At 40.0% G+C, this 15181-nt stretch overlaps 1 protein-coding gene across 1 annotated transcript; it reads right to left on the reverse strand.

Moving 5' to 3' along the window:
- Positions 1-7370: 7370 nt before the first annotated feature.
- On the reverse strand, positions 7371-11481 carry LOC140806667 (uncharacterized). The gene is made up of 4 exons (XM_073163218.1): positions 10829-11481; positions 10573-10778; positions 8252-8492; positions 7371-8067 (listed from the first exon to the last, which is right to left on the reverse strand). The coding sequence occupies exons 1-4, from the start codon at positions 11479-11481 to the stop codon at positions 7371-7373; spliced, it is 1797 nt and encodes a 598-aa protein (XP_073019319.1).
- Between the last annotated feature and the right edge of the window lie 3700 nt (positions 11482-15181).

Raw genomic sequence — 15181 nt, forward strand, 5'->3', positions numbered from 1 at the left:
GCCCATCAGTAGGCAGTTGGAAGAGATTGCAGAAGAACTCCACCTCAATGATTAGCAACCGACCATTTACAATCGATGCAATACTGCCTTCTTGAGTTACATAGCCGGTGGAGTACAGTTCTTGAACCTCTTTAACGTAAATTTGTTAGGAAGATAATCCCAAAAATTGCTTCAAACCGGTTGCTTCGAGTTTCAGAGAGACTTTCTTGACTCCATCATCCTTTAAGTGAAAACTGATTCGAATTCAATTGCCATAGCGTTTATGGGGTGAGCTGGAATCTGGTTTGCCATTAGATTGATGAAAATCTGTGAAAAAGAGTATGCTATGGATAGAATTTGCTCTGAATGCTTGCATGTGGGCGTAAGAAGAAAAACGTAATTGAAGCTGGTATAGTACTAATGTAGATGACTGTTCAAATTATTGGACACGTGTCAGTCCAGGAAAATTTGAATATAAAACATGTGTACGTGTGGTTAATGCGTGTGTAAAATATTAATGGATTACGTGGGTTCACGTTCCAAAATAATATTCAATGAAAGACGACATTTAATGCTTAGACAAACAGTCACATCATTTAATAGTCCAATTATGTCTAATTGAATTTAATTAAACAAAAACGCATTATTCAAATATAGAATCACAGTTGTCGCCTAGAATCGCACATTGAAATCGAGTACTATTTCTAGTCGATTTAACCATGTGTTGATTAATATTTTTGAAGCTAAATTCAATCTATTCTCTTTCGAGTCAAGATGGAACAACATATATGCAAATAATTGGCCAAATCATAAGCACGAAAATTACGCAAAAATTAATCAATAACATAGAATAAATTCGTAAATCAAATAATCCGTTTAATGAACAAGATCAAAGGTTTGTCCCTATCGTGGTCCCGATCACAAGAAAATTACTCCATAAATTCAAAACTAGCAGAAAAACTAATATTCAAATTCATGACTAAAATAAGAAAAAAAGAGAGGAGAAAATCTCACCGATGGTGTGCGAATCTTGTGTGTAAAGCACGTTATTCCTCTCGTTTCTCCCAAGCCGTCGCTGTATGTAAAGCACGTTATTCCTCTCGTTTCTCCCAAGCTATCGTCGTCTTCCAAAGTCTGAAAGTTATCTTTTTTTCTTCTTTTTCTGAATGTTAAAAAAAAAGTCTCCAAAGTCTAGGTTTTCTTCCTTTTATTTCGTTCCAAATCTCTAACAAATCTTCGCCAAAATCTGATTCTGATCTCAAGGGCACGGACCCCGTGCATGCATCAGGGAAGGGGTCCGTGTAGACTCTGCCCAAACCTTCTTCCGGAACACTGGACACGGACCCCGTGTAGAGGTCGTCTTGGGGTCCATGTACACACTGGAATTTTCATTCTCGAGGACAGATGATATGGACCCCGGGTACAGGTCCGGCAGGGGGTCCGTGTAGGCTCTGTCAATGTCTTTCTTCAGCTTCTGAGGCACAAACCCTTACACGGGGTCTGTGTATGGGTCCGGGTTCTCTCTTTGTTCTATTTTCATATTTTTCCAGGTATTTCTGACATGGTACTGCAACGCTTGACTTTTCTTTGTTTTCTTTGGCTATTATCATCTTTTTGTCAAACCAGCGAATATCAATAATAAGACCGATTAAGCGCAAAACTCGGAATAAAAACGCCAAATAAGCACTAATACGACAAAATAAAGCCCTTAAAACGCTATATAATTCGTGCTTATCAACTCCCCCACACTTAACCTTTGTTTGTCCTCGAACAAATCAGATTAGAAATAAAGATGAGAAATATCTTAGATTCATAACTCAAGTATCACAATCAAAACTTCTCAATTTGTCAAACTCCTTTACCCCCGGTCAAAAGATCATGATGCGAATATCACAAGATTCGTTTTCATAGCAAATCAAGATTCAAACAATACCAATAAAGATCAACATAATGAGATGTGTGTAGTGTGCAGGTCAGAACTCATGCTCATCACCAGCTACTTGGGTTCATGGTCACACTTTTTTTTTCTTTTTTTTCATTTATTTCCGAAACGCTCCATAGGCTTGACTTTCATACCCCTCTCTACTAAATGTTGAACGAAGATGACTTGGTTAATAGGTCTTTTTAAGCTTATAACATAAGGCCAAGGCTCACGGCTATAATAGAAGGTATGGGAATCAAAAGTGAGAGGGAATAAACATATTCCTGCAGCGCATTCATTCAACTTTTAACTCGTCACCAATCAATGTACTTTTATCACCTTTAGAGCTCTATTATCTCCTTCCTTTCTCATTGTCCTTCAAATTTCACCCACAGATTTTTCGGGTGTGTTCAAAACCATACACTTTACACCACCATTTTTTTTAAGTCAATAAATCCACTTCTTTTCATTCAATGGTAGTTCAACAACTCCTTTAAATATGTCTTTTCAGCACATGTGAGTTTTGGAACATTTCAGAGCGCTCGACGAGTTTATTTCTCTCAAACGTTCGGGTATGATAAAAGTGTATAGGCTAAAATTCAGGTAGTTGATGTGGAATATTGAATAAATTACGAATGGGGTCTAATTGTGTGTCATTGACACACGCCATTCTATTTTTTCAACAGGCTCGAAAGGGGTTACTAGAGACAATAAATGATGTATCAGGTAGGCTTGAAAGGCTCAAACGGTCCAAAGATCGCCTAAATCATCCCTAAGTCACCATCGTTTGTATTTTCGCTTCGAGGGATAATCAGACGAGTTCTAGGTTGTTTCGAATTTTTTTTTTTTATTCTTTTTTTTTTTACCTTGCACCAATTCACTTTCAATGAGCCAAAGACTGACCATGTGCGTGGAATGAAATGTCAACATAGAACTGGTTTATGTCTGACTCTCTCATTACAATTACGAATTTTCTCATTCAAAATTAGTCATGAAACGATTTTCCGGGTGATTCAAAATATAACAAATTAATCCGGTTATCAAGTGAAACAAGAGTTATTTCTTTAGATATAGTCTCATCCTACGTGAAAAGTGTTGTTAAGTGTTGTTCAACGATGTGTAACAAAACTGGCCCACCCTCACACTTTGAAATTAACACTGCCCTCAATGTAAAGCGATGTAACATGTATTAACAAGACAATTAAATTAAACACACTTCCCTGGAAAAATTTCGAGTAGGTGGTGACAGTGTGGTAGAACGCAGCAATTCCTGAAAAGAACGACAACGAATGCACAAGGAAACGTAAAAAAAAAGAAATAGGAGAAGCACTCAAGCACTTAAAACAAATCCAAACGAGAATAATCATAAATAATAAGAAGTCCCTTAGAGCAACAACAACATCTGAATGAAATGTAAAAGAAACAAACGAGAAAACTGATCAAAGCCTCCACACGTCCTAACAAAATAAAGCTAACTACTCATCATCTGATCCCAGCTCCAAGTCCTCCAAGATATCGAGTGCAGATCTGTCCCAAGGTGGTGCATAGGCATCGTCTGAATGCTGCTCGATTCAAGCCAATCGAGTGCGTATGTCATCCATGCAATCAACTAAGGACGAGAAAACCTGACGTGTACCTCTCGAGGCGTTCTGTCGAGGGGGCAAACCAGCTTGAGGACCAGCTCGGTCATCTAATGCCGCTTCTTCTTCCATACGATCTTCCAAGGCTCGCTCATCAATGGTGGGTCACGGGGATGTGACTGATATGTCGACTCTCTAGATTATGGTACTAAGAACCCTGTCTGAAAATGAAGTACATGCCCTCCATGGCCTGGGGGGTGAGCATCTGTGTAGAGGTGGCCAGGAGGGAAGTCTCATAAGTGAGATCGACGTCGTGGGCCGCCAGAATCCTATAGATGATGATAGAGAAGGGGGCATATTGCGTCCTATCCTTCGTGGGATCAATATGGGCGACTGATCGCATATGTGAAATCATAATCGATGCCACCGGAATAGCAGGAAAGGCCCACAATCCATTCAACATCTTGTCAATGATATAGAGATCCATATGACGGACCTCATTGTTCCCAACTTTCCTCAGAATGATATTTGCCCCTGTGAAGTAACAGATGAGGCGATCTAGCAGTGGGAGGGATGTCGGGAGGACGCTGGAGCGGGAGCCGGAAGGATATGTGAAATAATGTTGACGGTTCCGAGCATGCGGGATCCGGAATGTGATGTCGGACATGAACAGATCCAACTGATTAAAGACCACTGAAGGCCCTTCATTAGGGACATTCAAAAGAGTGGCGAGGTATCCGCTGGTCAACTCAATCGGAACTTCTTGGACATAAGTATGCAAATGAGGCAACCCGGTGATCCCTTTCTCCTCCACATTCGCGTAGAATTGCCAGACAAAGTCAGGGTAATACGGTTCGGCGATGCTCAGAAGTGGTCCCCAACAAAATTTATCAAACTCCTCCCATAGTGGCACCTCGTGGTCGATCCGTGGATGAATAGAACGTTCGACAATGACGGAATTTCCACGAAATGCCGAGTAGCACTCGAAATTCTCTCGGGAGGTGAACCTTGAAGCATCAAATGGCAACCTGGCGGACCCAGAAGATGAGGAAGCATGGCCTCGGGCGTGCTAACTAGTGTGTCGGCGAGGAGGCATGGCGATACAAGCAAGTCACCCCAACAATTCAATCGCAACAATCCAACGATTTACCACAAAAAATCTAAACCAATTCAAGTCTATCCCAACGCACCGCTAATCAATCCACAAATAATATGCTCAACAACAATCCGAAGCAATCACTAAAAGTATGGGACAAGTCAATCCAAGAACAATAGATTCCCAACAATCCAACAATCTAAGAATGATACCCAACACCTAATCTGAAGTAATGCACAATACTCGGAGACTGGAAACAAGGTATAGCCACACTTACCGGAAAAAATTACGAGGCGTTATGGCACAGTGGTGCTAGGTGGCCGGCAACGGTAGTAGGGCGGCACAGCTGGTGGATCAGTGGCTGTGATGATATTGGTGGTGTGGAAGGTGAGAAGCGGTGGTATACGGTGGTCGTGGTGTGTGCGCAGGGTTGTGACGGTAAGGGGCGACGGGGATCGGCGTGAGGTGGCGGTGGGAAGAGAAGAATAGATTGGGGATTTAGGGATTTGAAGAAGTAGAGTCCTGTTTTATTCTGAACTCCCTGTAAAATTAGAAGACACGGACCCCGTGTAGGGGTCCGTGTACTGGTCCGTGGGCAGGTTAGAAAATTTTTGACACGGACCCCGTGTACAGGTCCGTGTAGGCTCGGAAATCTGGCATTTGTTGAAAGTGCTATATACGTACCCCGTGTATGAGTCCGGGGCAAGGTCCGTGTAGGCTCGGGAAATTGAAATATTAAATATTTTTAATTTTTATATAAAATTTCCCTACATACTACGAACCAAACATATATGTGAAGCAGGAAATGTACAATTATATAAATCTACACATAAAAATTGAAACTCAATCAAGCACGCAAGATGCAAGAATTGTACAGAAACTTCCCTGGCCTTCCTTGTTCTGAATGTGCTCGTCCTAATATAATCCCCACACTTGAGAAATCCCACCGCAAGTGAAGAAATTACCTGCACCACCATTAACTGAGATTAGCTCACGAGAAAAGTAAAGAATAAAAAGACAGAAACTAAAATAAAATATGAAAGAAAAAATAAAACTTAACACTGGGTTGCCTCCTAGCAAGCGCTAAATTTATAGTCGATAGCCTGACTACACTCGCTTTATTCAGTTTGGATCCTGCAGATCCACATTGGTCGGCTCATCGGGCATGGTACCACCATGATTAACTTTTAGTCTATGCCCATTCACCTTGAAAGCTCCAGTTGCTTCACTAGTGTTCTCCATTGTCCCGTATGGGAAAACTTGCATGATGGTGTATGGTCCTGACCACCGTGAACGCAACTTACCTGGCATCAACTTCACTCGTGAATTGTATAACAATACGAGTTGTCCCACCACGAATTCTCGATGGACGATGTTCTGATCATGCCAACGTTTGGTTTTCTCCTTGTAAAGCTTGGCGTTCTCATAAGCATCCAACCTAAACTCATCCAGTTCATTCAGTTGCAGTGCTTTCTTGTCACCTGTGGCTTTACATCGAAGTTCAAAAATTTAGTAGCCCAATAAGCCTTATGTTCAAGTTCAACAGGTAGGTAACACAACTTCCCATTCAACAATTTAAAAGCAAACATGCCAATGGGGGTTTTAAAAGCAGTGCGGTAAGCCCAAAGTGAATCGTCGAGTTTTCTAGACCATTCTTCCCTTGAAGCACCGACAGTCTTCTCAAGAATCCGTTTAAGTTCTCTGTTCGATACCTCGACTTGGCCACTAGTTTGAGGATGATAAGTTGTGGCCACCTTATGTCGGACCCCATACTTAGCCAACATACTGTCAAACTGACGATTACAAAAGTGAGTACCCCCATCGCTAATAATGGCTCTAGGTGTGCCAAAATGTGAGAAAATATTTTTCATGAGAAATTGAATGACAACCCTAGAATCATTCGTTTTGCATGCAAGTGCCTCCACCCATTTAGATACGTAATCTAAAGCCACCAAAATATTCTTGTTCCCAAAAGAAACTGGGGACGGACCCATGAAATCTATACCCCAGACGTCAAATATCTCACACACCAAAATATTATTGAGAGGCAATTCATGTCTCCTAGAGATATTACCTGTGCGCTGACAATTTGAACATTTTGTAATATATTCTTGCACGTCCTTAAATAGAGTAGGCTAATAAAAACAAGACTGGAGTACTTTTGACGCAGTTCTAGTTGCCCCAAAATGGCCTCCAGCCGAACCAGCATGACAATGAAACAAAATTTCACTTACCTCTTCCTGGGGAATACATCTACGGACTATGCCATCTGCACATATTATAAACAAATAAGGGTCCTCCCAAAAATAATATTTCAAGTCTAAGAAATTTTTTTTCTTTTGCTGATAAGTAAAATTGGGAGGAATGAACTTACTGGATAGATAATTAAAGAAATCGGCGTACCAGCATAAACTGTTGATCTCAAAAAGTTGTTCATCCGGGAAATCATCGCGAATAATATCCTTACCTAAACTTGGATTCTCCAAACGCGAGAGATGGTCTGCAACTTGGTTCTCTGTTACCTTTCTATCGATTATCGTCAAGTCAAATTCCTGCAACAGAAGAATCCAGCGAATTAGCCTTGGATTTGCATCCTTTTTGGCCATCAAATATTTCAAGGCCGAATGATCGGTGTGCACTATAACTTTGATCCCTATTAAATAAGATTTAAATTTGTCCAGAGCAAAAACCACAGCAAGAAGCTCCTTCTCTGTAGTGGCATAGTTCATTTGGGCAGCTGACAGAGTCATACTCGCATAGTAGATGACATGGATGCATTTTTCCTTATTTTGCCCTAACACTGCTCCAAAGCTGTGTCGTTTGCATCACACATCACCTCAAATGGCGATCCCCAGTCAGGTGCTATCATCACAGGTGCGGTGATCAATTTGTCCTTCAAAACCTGAAATGCCTGCACACACTCATCAGAAAAATCAAATCGGACATCTTTAATCAGCAAATTTGTCAGTGGACTAGCAATGCAGGAAAAATCTTTTATAAATCGTCTATATAACCCTGCATGGCCTAAGAAGCTACGCACTCCTCTGATTTTTGATGGGGCTGGGAGTTTTTCTATCACTTCAATTTTAGCCTTATCAACTTCAATCCCAGTTTCAGAAATTTTGTGTCCCAACACTATCCCTTCTCTCACCATGAAATGGCATTTTTCCCAATTTAAAACTAGATTTGACTCCTCACATCTCTCCAAGACTTTAGACAGATTAATCAGACAAGTATCAAATGAAGAGCCAAAGACAGAAAAATCATTCATGAATATTTCTATAAAATCCTCAATCATGTCGTGAAAAATTGCCATCATGCAGCGTTTGAAAGTTGCTGGTGCATTACATAGACCGAATGGCATGCGTTTATATGCAAATGTCCCGTAAGGACAGGTAAAAGTGATTTTCTCCTGATCTTCAAGGTCAATAAGAATTTGCATATAACCCGAATAACCATCCAGGAAACAGTAGAAAGGATGTCCAGCTAACCTTTCCAACATTTGATCAATAAAAAGGAGGGGAAATCGTAATTACAGGTGCGTCATTAATTTTTCTATAATCGATGAAAATACGCCACCCTATAACAGTTCTTGTAGGAACTAATTCATTTTTCTCATTTTTTACTACAGTGATCCCACCTTTTTTCGGAACAAATTGTACTGGACTTACGCACCGACTATCAGAAATCGGGTAAATAATACATGTGTCTAGTAGCTTTATCACCACTTTCTTCACCACTTCTTGCATAGCTGGGTTCAAACGCCTTTGATGTTGGGTAGATGTCTTGTGGTCAGCCTCCATCAGAATTTTGTGCATGCACATTGATGAACTGATCCCTTTGATGTCTGCAATACTCCAACCTATGGCTTTGATATTATCTTTCAGAACTTGCAACAGATTTTCTTCTTCTGTACCTGTCAAAGTAGAGTACACTATCAGTGGCAATTTATCATTATCGAGTAAAAATAGATATTTTAAGTGTGAAGGAAGAAGTTTCATGTAAGGCCCGAGATTATATCGCTTTAATCCGAGATTATTTAAATTACGAATTTTGGAATGATGAATTAAATTACACGATGTTTGTAATTAATTAAGATTGAAATAGAATTAAAAAGAGTTTTGAGGACCAAATTGCAAATAGTGAAAAGTTGAGGGACTAAAGTGCAATTATTGGGTTTGAGGACACTTGTCTTGCCCTTGGACATGCATGTGATATATATATAACCTTGTAAATTGCAGTTCACGAAGAGCAACAACCGAGATTCCAGAGAAGATTTCCTCAAATTCTTGTGATCTTAGATTTGTGATTTTGTTACAACCGTATATCAAAAATTAAATCCGGACACGGTACCGTACTCCTCTCGACACGAGCTACAACTGGACGTAAGTTTTATTGAGTTCTGGTATCATTTGAAAATATGATGTTGTAGGAATTTGATATAATTCATATATGATGTTCTTGGCATGTTAGACATCATAGAATCGAAGTCAGATCAAAGAACAGACTGATAATGGAATTATTATGAATTTCTGATTATATTGATGGGGAATTGAATAGATTTCGATTATAGACTTATTACAAATTGTATCGAATATGGGTTATGATTTGTAATTAATATCTGGTGATATGGTATTGACGGGAATACTGAGATTGTGCCGTTATGCCGATGATTTGAATTAAATTCCAAAATTAATTAGATTGGTATTGATTTAGGAATTATATTGATATGATATTATTAATATTGCCAGTGCCAGATTGAGGGATTGACAGAGTTTAAATTCCAGACCGACACTACGAAAGAAAGGTATAAGTCAATGTGGTATTGGGAGATCGACTTGAGTCGGTTTAGACTTGAGTTTCCCTAAATCACATACTTTACTTTATTGCATTGATATTTGCATTGATTGGATTGATGTACTTGTTTTCTTGAAATATAGATAGCAGGTATCAGACGAGTAATCTTGTGACAGAAGTGCCTGATAGTGGTGGGATCGCCACGGGCACATTGCATGATGTCACATGATAGTGAAGAAATCTTGGGACGGAAGTGCCTGATAGTGGCGGGATCGTCACGGGCACATTGCACGATGTCTCAAGATAAGGATATTAGCGATAGAGCTACAGTCCATGACGGTTAGGTCAGGACACCGGATGTTGGTTATATCGAGTAAATAGAATTGGAATTTCTTCTATTACGGAATTCGATATAGGAACACCATATTTGGTTATATCGAGTAATAGGATCAAAGTTCCTTCTATTACGGAATTCGATATAGGAACACCACATTTGGAAACCGAGATCCCTAGACTAGGATTGAGTCTAGTCTGAATTGTAGAATTGTAATTATGTTTCAGATTTTGATACATATTACTGTTACCTGATTACATGCTTTATATTTGTTTATACGATTGCATGTTTCGTTGATTTATACTGGGATTTATTCTCACCGGAGTTATCCGGCTGTTGTCTTGTCTGTATGTGTACATGACAACAGGTGGGATAGGATCAGGGTCCAGGAGATGAGGAAAGATCGTGATTAGAGTGGAGGCTCCGGACTTGGATTAGAGATAGGGTTGGACACTTGACATTAGCTGTTTAAACCTTAGTTGAATAAATGTATGTGGTACAGGATTTGTACTTTTATATACTGAGAAGTATATATGTATGTTTGATTTCACTACGTTCCGCATTTAAAAAAAAAATTTAGACCCTGTTTTATAATTGATTAATTAGTCCCAATGATAATTAAGAATTTGATTAGCGTCCGGGTCCCCACATTTCATCTCCAGGATTGGGATTTCTTCGATGGACGACTTTAAAGGTCTTGGGACATTCCCAAGCTCCCCAATCCTAGAGTTTACCGTTTTTGAAATCGGTCTGCCTGCTTCCAGATAATGAATACACTCGTCTTGCTCTTAATTGCCTAATTCTCGTGGGCATGAATGGGTCAAACAGACCGCCAAAGGATCCTCACCAAGAAATTCCTGCATACCATATTCAACAAGCTCGTCAGTAGCATCAATTCTAAAACAATCAGATGTATCATTGGGATATTTGATAGATTGGAAAACATTAAACACTACACTCTTATCATTCAATCTCAAAACCAACTCACCCTTGTGTACATCTATTAGAGCCTTCCCAGTGGCTAAAAACTGTCTCCCTAAAATAAGAGGAATCTCACGATCCTCTCCATATCTAACACAACAAAGTCCATTGGGAAAATAAACTTGTCAACCTTCACTAACACATCCTCTACTACTCCCTTAGGGTATTTAATAGATCTATCAGCCAATTGTAGGGAAATTGTAGTAAGTTTAACTTCACCAATTCCTAGCTTCTCAAAACATGAATAAGGCATTAAATTAATGTTTGCACCCAAGTCACATAAAGCTTTACCAAATAATGAATTCCCTATGGTACAAGGAATAGAGAAGCTACATGGGTCCTTAGCTTTTGGAGGCAACTTATTTTGTAAAATTGCAGAACATTCCTCCGAAAGCTTCACTGTCTCAAAATCTACTAGTTTCCTCATGTTTGATATAATTTCCTTAAGAAATTTTGCATAGGAGGGCATTTGAGCTAAAGCCTCTGCAGACGTGATATTTATGTGCATCTTTTTGAAAATCTCAAGGAATTTTGAAAATTGGGTATCCGGTTGCAGTTGATTTACTCTTTGGGGAAACGGAAGTGAATTAATATCAACAGTGGGGTTCGAGTTTAGAAACTTACCTGCTTTCCTTGCGTCCTCGGGCTCTTGCTTGGATGACCCCTTTTCTTTCACATTTTCTTCAACATCAGCTACCTCTTGCTTCATGGGAGATGTCACTATGACTGCATTGACACCCTTTGGATTCTTTTTAGTTTCACTGGGTAGTGAACCCGGAACTCGTGTAGCCATTTGTGTCGCCAACTGCCCTAGCTAAGTCTCTACCCTTTGCATCATTGTATCATGATTTTGCCATCTCATCTCATTCCCGGCTATGTACTTGGCTAGCATATCCTCAAGATTTGACTTGCTATCTTGTGACTTGAAACCGGGTGGCATAGAAGGTCTTGTACCTTGCGGAGGTTTAGGTGGTTGCTGAGGAGGCTTTTGCTGTGTAGTATGCGGTGGAGGATTAAAATGTGGTTGCTCAACAAAATTTTTTAATTGCCTCCACCCAAAATTCGGATGATTCCTCTAGCCCGGATTATATGAGAAACTGTATGGATTATATGAAAGCGGACCGGTTACGGTGGCCGGAAGCGCAACGGAAGTCAAAAATTTTAATTTCAAGCATGAAATTTCGGCCACCTTGGTATTTTTGTGCAATATTTACAAAAAAAACACCATAATACATACATAGGGTGTTAGAAGAGATTTACCTATCAACCCCTTGAGGTTGATGTTTGGCTCCAACTAAAGTGTAAACACTTTAGCTCTTCAAAGGATGGAAAAATCTACAAGCTCACCTCCTTTCCTTCAAGAATTAGGCCCACCACTAAGCAAGGTAAAACCCCTCTTGATTTGCACTAGAAAATCAAGAGGATTTTTTTCAATGAGAAGAGAGTGTTCTCCAACAAATGAAGAACACAAGAGAGAAGAAAATTTTTGGAGAAAAATTGCCCAAAATTTCGGCCAAGTTGGAAAGGTAGAATGAGGGAGTGAAGTCTCCTTGGTTGTGCAAAAAGTTGTTCCCCATGCCATGCAATATTTTATTAAAAAGTATTCAAAGTCTCTTCACCTCCCAAGCATGCAAACCCTAGTGGGCTTGCAACCTTTTGCAAGGCCCATGGACTTTTAATTGTCCCAAACAATTTTGGGCCCAATTATACTTTTCTTGATTTTACTCAAGCCCACTAGTTAAATAATTATTTTCAATTGGGCTCTACAAGGCCCAATGTTATTTAATTAATCCAACACTTGAATTAATTTAATTATTTGGACTCTACTAGGCCACTAGTGTTTAATTAATTCAACACTTGAATTAATTTAATTTAATCCATAATAATGTTTGTGAAAATCACAATTTTCAAAAACATTAGTCACTTGGCCAAATTTTAATTTAGGAACACTTCCATAAATTAAAATTTATATTTCTCTCATAGAAGTGATACTTCTATTTTTCTTTACGCTTATAAACACATTTATAAGCCGTTCAACACATTGAACAATTTTACTTCTCATCGGAATTTACAAAGCTAGTACTTGTGTGGCCCTCAATGGTTCATTGATACAACTAGCCGTGGGTTCACATCTCCATGTGATTCGGACTAAACATGTCCTTATTCGAGCATACCCCAATTGCTCCATTCTTATTTATCAACTCCTTGATAACAAGAACGTCAGAACTCAAGTCTGATAGTACCCAACCAATCACGTTAAACGCCTAGCAGCATCGCGTACGTGATTCCCTAGGTATCACATGATAGTGCCTGCAAGAACCATTCAATTATGGTTAGCGTACAATACGGCCCCTTCAACTCATATATCCCGACCGATTCGACAACTATTGGTCTATCGAGAGTTGTCAATGAATCGATACTATGTGTCATGTTGTGGTTGCATCGATGGTGTAATCTATGAAACCCCTTTCATCATTACCACCATACTCTGATCAGAGATTTCAACCCACACATACATGAAAAACACATAGGATATCCATACCCGTAGGTAAGCGGTGAATCCCCGGCTACACTGCATCGACTCCTATATGTTTCGCCGTAACACCCAACCTTGCCACCTGATGACCCCATAGGAGTCGGTAAACAAGTCAAAGTGAAACGCTAGCACATAGAGTCTCAATGTTGTCCCAGGTCATAAGGACTAATGGTGTAAAACCATAAACTAGGACGTTTACACTCGATAAGTGAGAACCACTTGGAAAGTCCTTTATAGAGGGTTGTTCAGTGCACTCTACCAGGAGCACCTATCTGCATGCTCGGACATCACAATGTCCCCTACCAATGAAACATGGTACTCACATCGCAGATACTAGTCTCTAACTCCAGCGGCCTATATCCTTCTTAGTGGCGGCTGAATCGACTAGGAACCGTTTAGAATATACAGTATTACAAATATGAGTTTCATGATACTCATCATATGAGCATCTCATATTCTTTCTACTATATGTATATTCAAGGACTTTATCTTATGCAACTCGCATGGGTATAAAGATAAAGATGCGCCAAATTAATAAATTCAAATATTATTAAAATAAAGATCGTTTATACACAAAGTTTCATTTTGAACACTCGGCCAACACTTGGCTCGACGTGCACCTACTCTAACAATCTCCCACTTGCACTAGAGCCAACTACCCATATACTTCAGACCCATTGATTCGCGATGCTTCTCGAATGATGGTCCTGGTAAATGCTTATTTAGTGGATCAGCAACATTATCTGCGGAGCCGACTTTGTCGATCGACACTTCTCCTCGTTCCACGATCTCTCTGAGGATGTGGTACTTTCTCAATAAATGTTTGGACTTCTGATGAGACCTTGGCTCCTTCGCCTGAGCTATGGCTCCCGTGTTGTCGCACATCACCGGGATAGGAGCAACTCCATTTGGAATGACGCCCAACTCTTGGACGAAATTCCTAATCCAAACAGCCTCCTTTGCTGCAGCCGATGCAGCAATGTATTCTGCTTCAGTGGTGGAATCCGTAGTACTGTTTTGCTTGGAACTCTTCCAAGAGACAGCACCACCATTGAGCATGAATATGAATCCGGAGGTTGAATTCGAGTCATCAACATCGCTTTGGAAGCTAGAGTCGGTATAGCCTTCCAATTTCAGTTCTCCACCCCCATAGACCAAGAACAACTTATTGGTCCTTCTCAAATACTTGAGGATGTCTTTCACAGCTTTCCAGTGTGGAAGACCAGGGTTGGATTGATATCTACTCACTACACTTAGTGCAAATGCCACGTCAGGACGTGTAGATATCATCCCATACATGATACCACCAATAGTCGAAGCATACGGAATTCGTGTCATCGCCGCTATCTCTGCATCAGTCTTGGGAGACATAGACTTGGATAGGGACACGCCATGACACATTGGTAGATGTCCTCTCTTGGACTCATCCATCGAGAACCGCTTCACGATGGTATCAATGTATATGGACTGGGTGAGACCAAGCAATCTTTTTGATCTATCTCTATAGATCTGTATTCCCAATACAAAAGATGCTTCACCCAAGTCCTGCATCGAGAACTTACTTGCCAACCATATCTTAGTTGATTGCAACATTCCTACATCATTCCCAATGAATAGAATGTCATCAACATAAAGAACAAGGAATGTCACAGCACTCCCACTGACCTTCTTATACACACAGGGTTCCTCAGGATTCTTAGTAAAACCAAACTCTTTGATTGTACTATCGAATCTGAGGTTCCAACTCCTAGATGCCTGCTTAAGACCATAAATAGATCTTTGAAGTTTGCATACCATATGCTCGCTTCCGATAGATGTAAACCCTTCAGGTTGAGACATGTAAATTTCTTCCTTAATATCCCCATTAAGGAAGGCAGTCTTGACATCCATCTGCCATATCTCATAGTCATACCATGCAGCTATGGCTAGCAAAATCCTAATGGACTTGAACATCGCA

The sequence above is a fragment of the Primulina eburnea genome, chromosome 12 (assembly GCF_022965805.1).
Source record: "Primulina eburnea isolate SZY01 chromosome 12, ASM2296580v1, whole genome shotgun sequence".
In the NCBI taxonomy this organism is placed as follows: domain Eukaryota; kingdom Viridiplantae; phylum Streptophyta; class Magnoliopsida; order Lamiales; family Gesneriaceae; genus Primulina; species Primulina eburnea.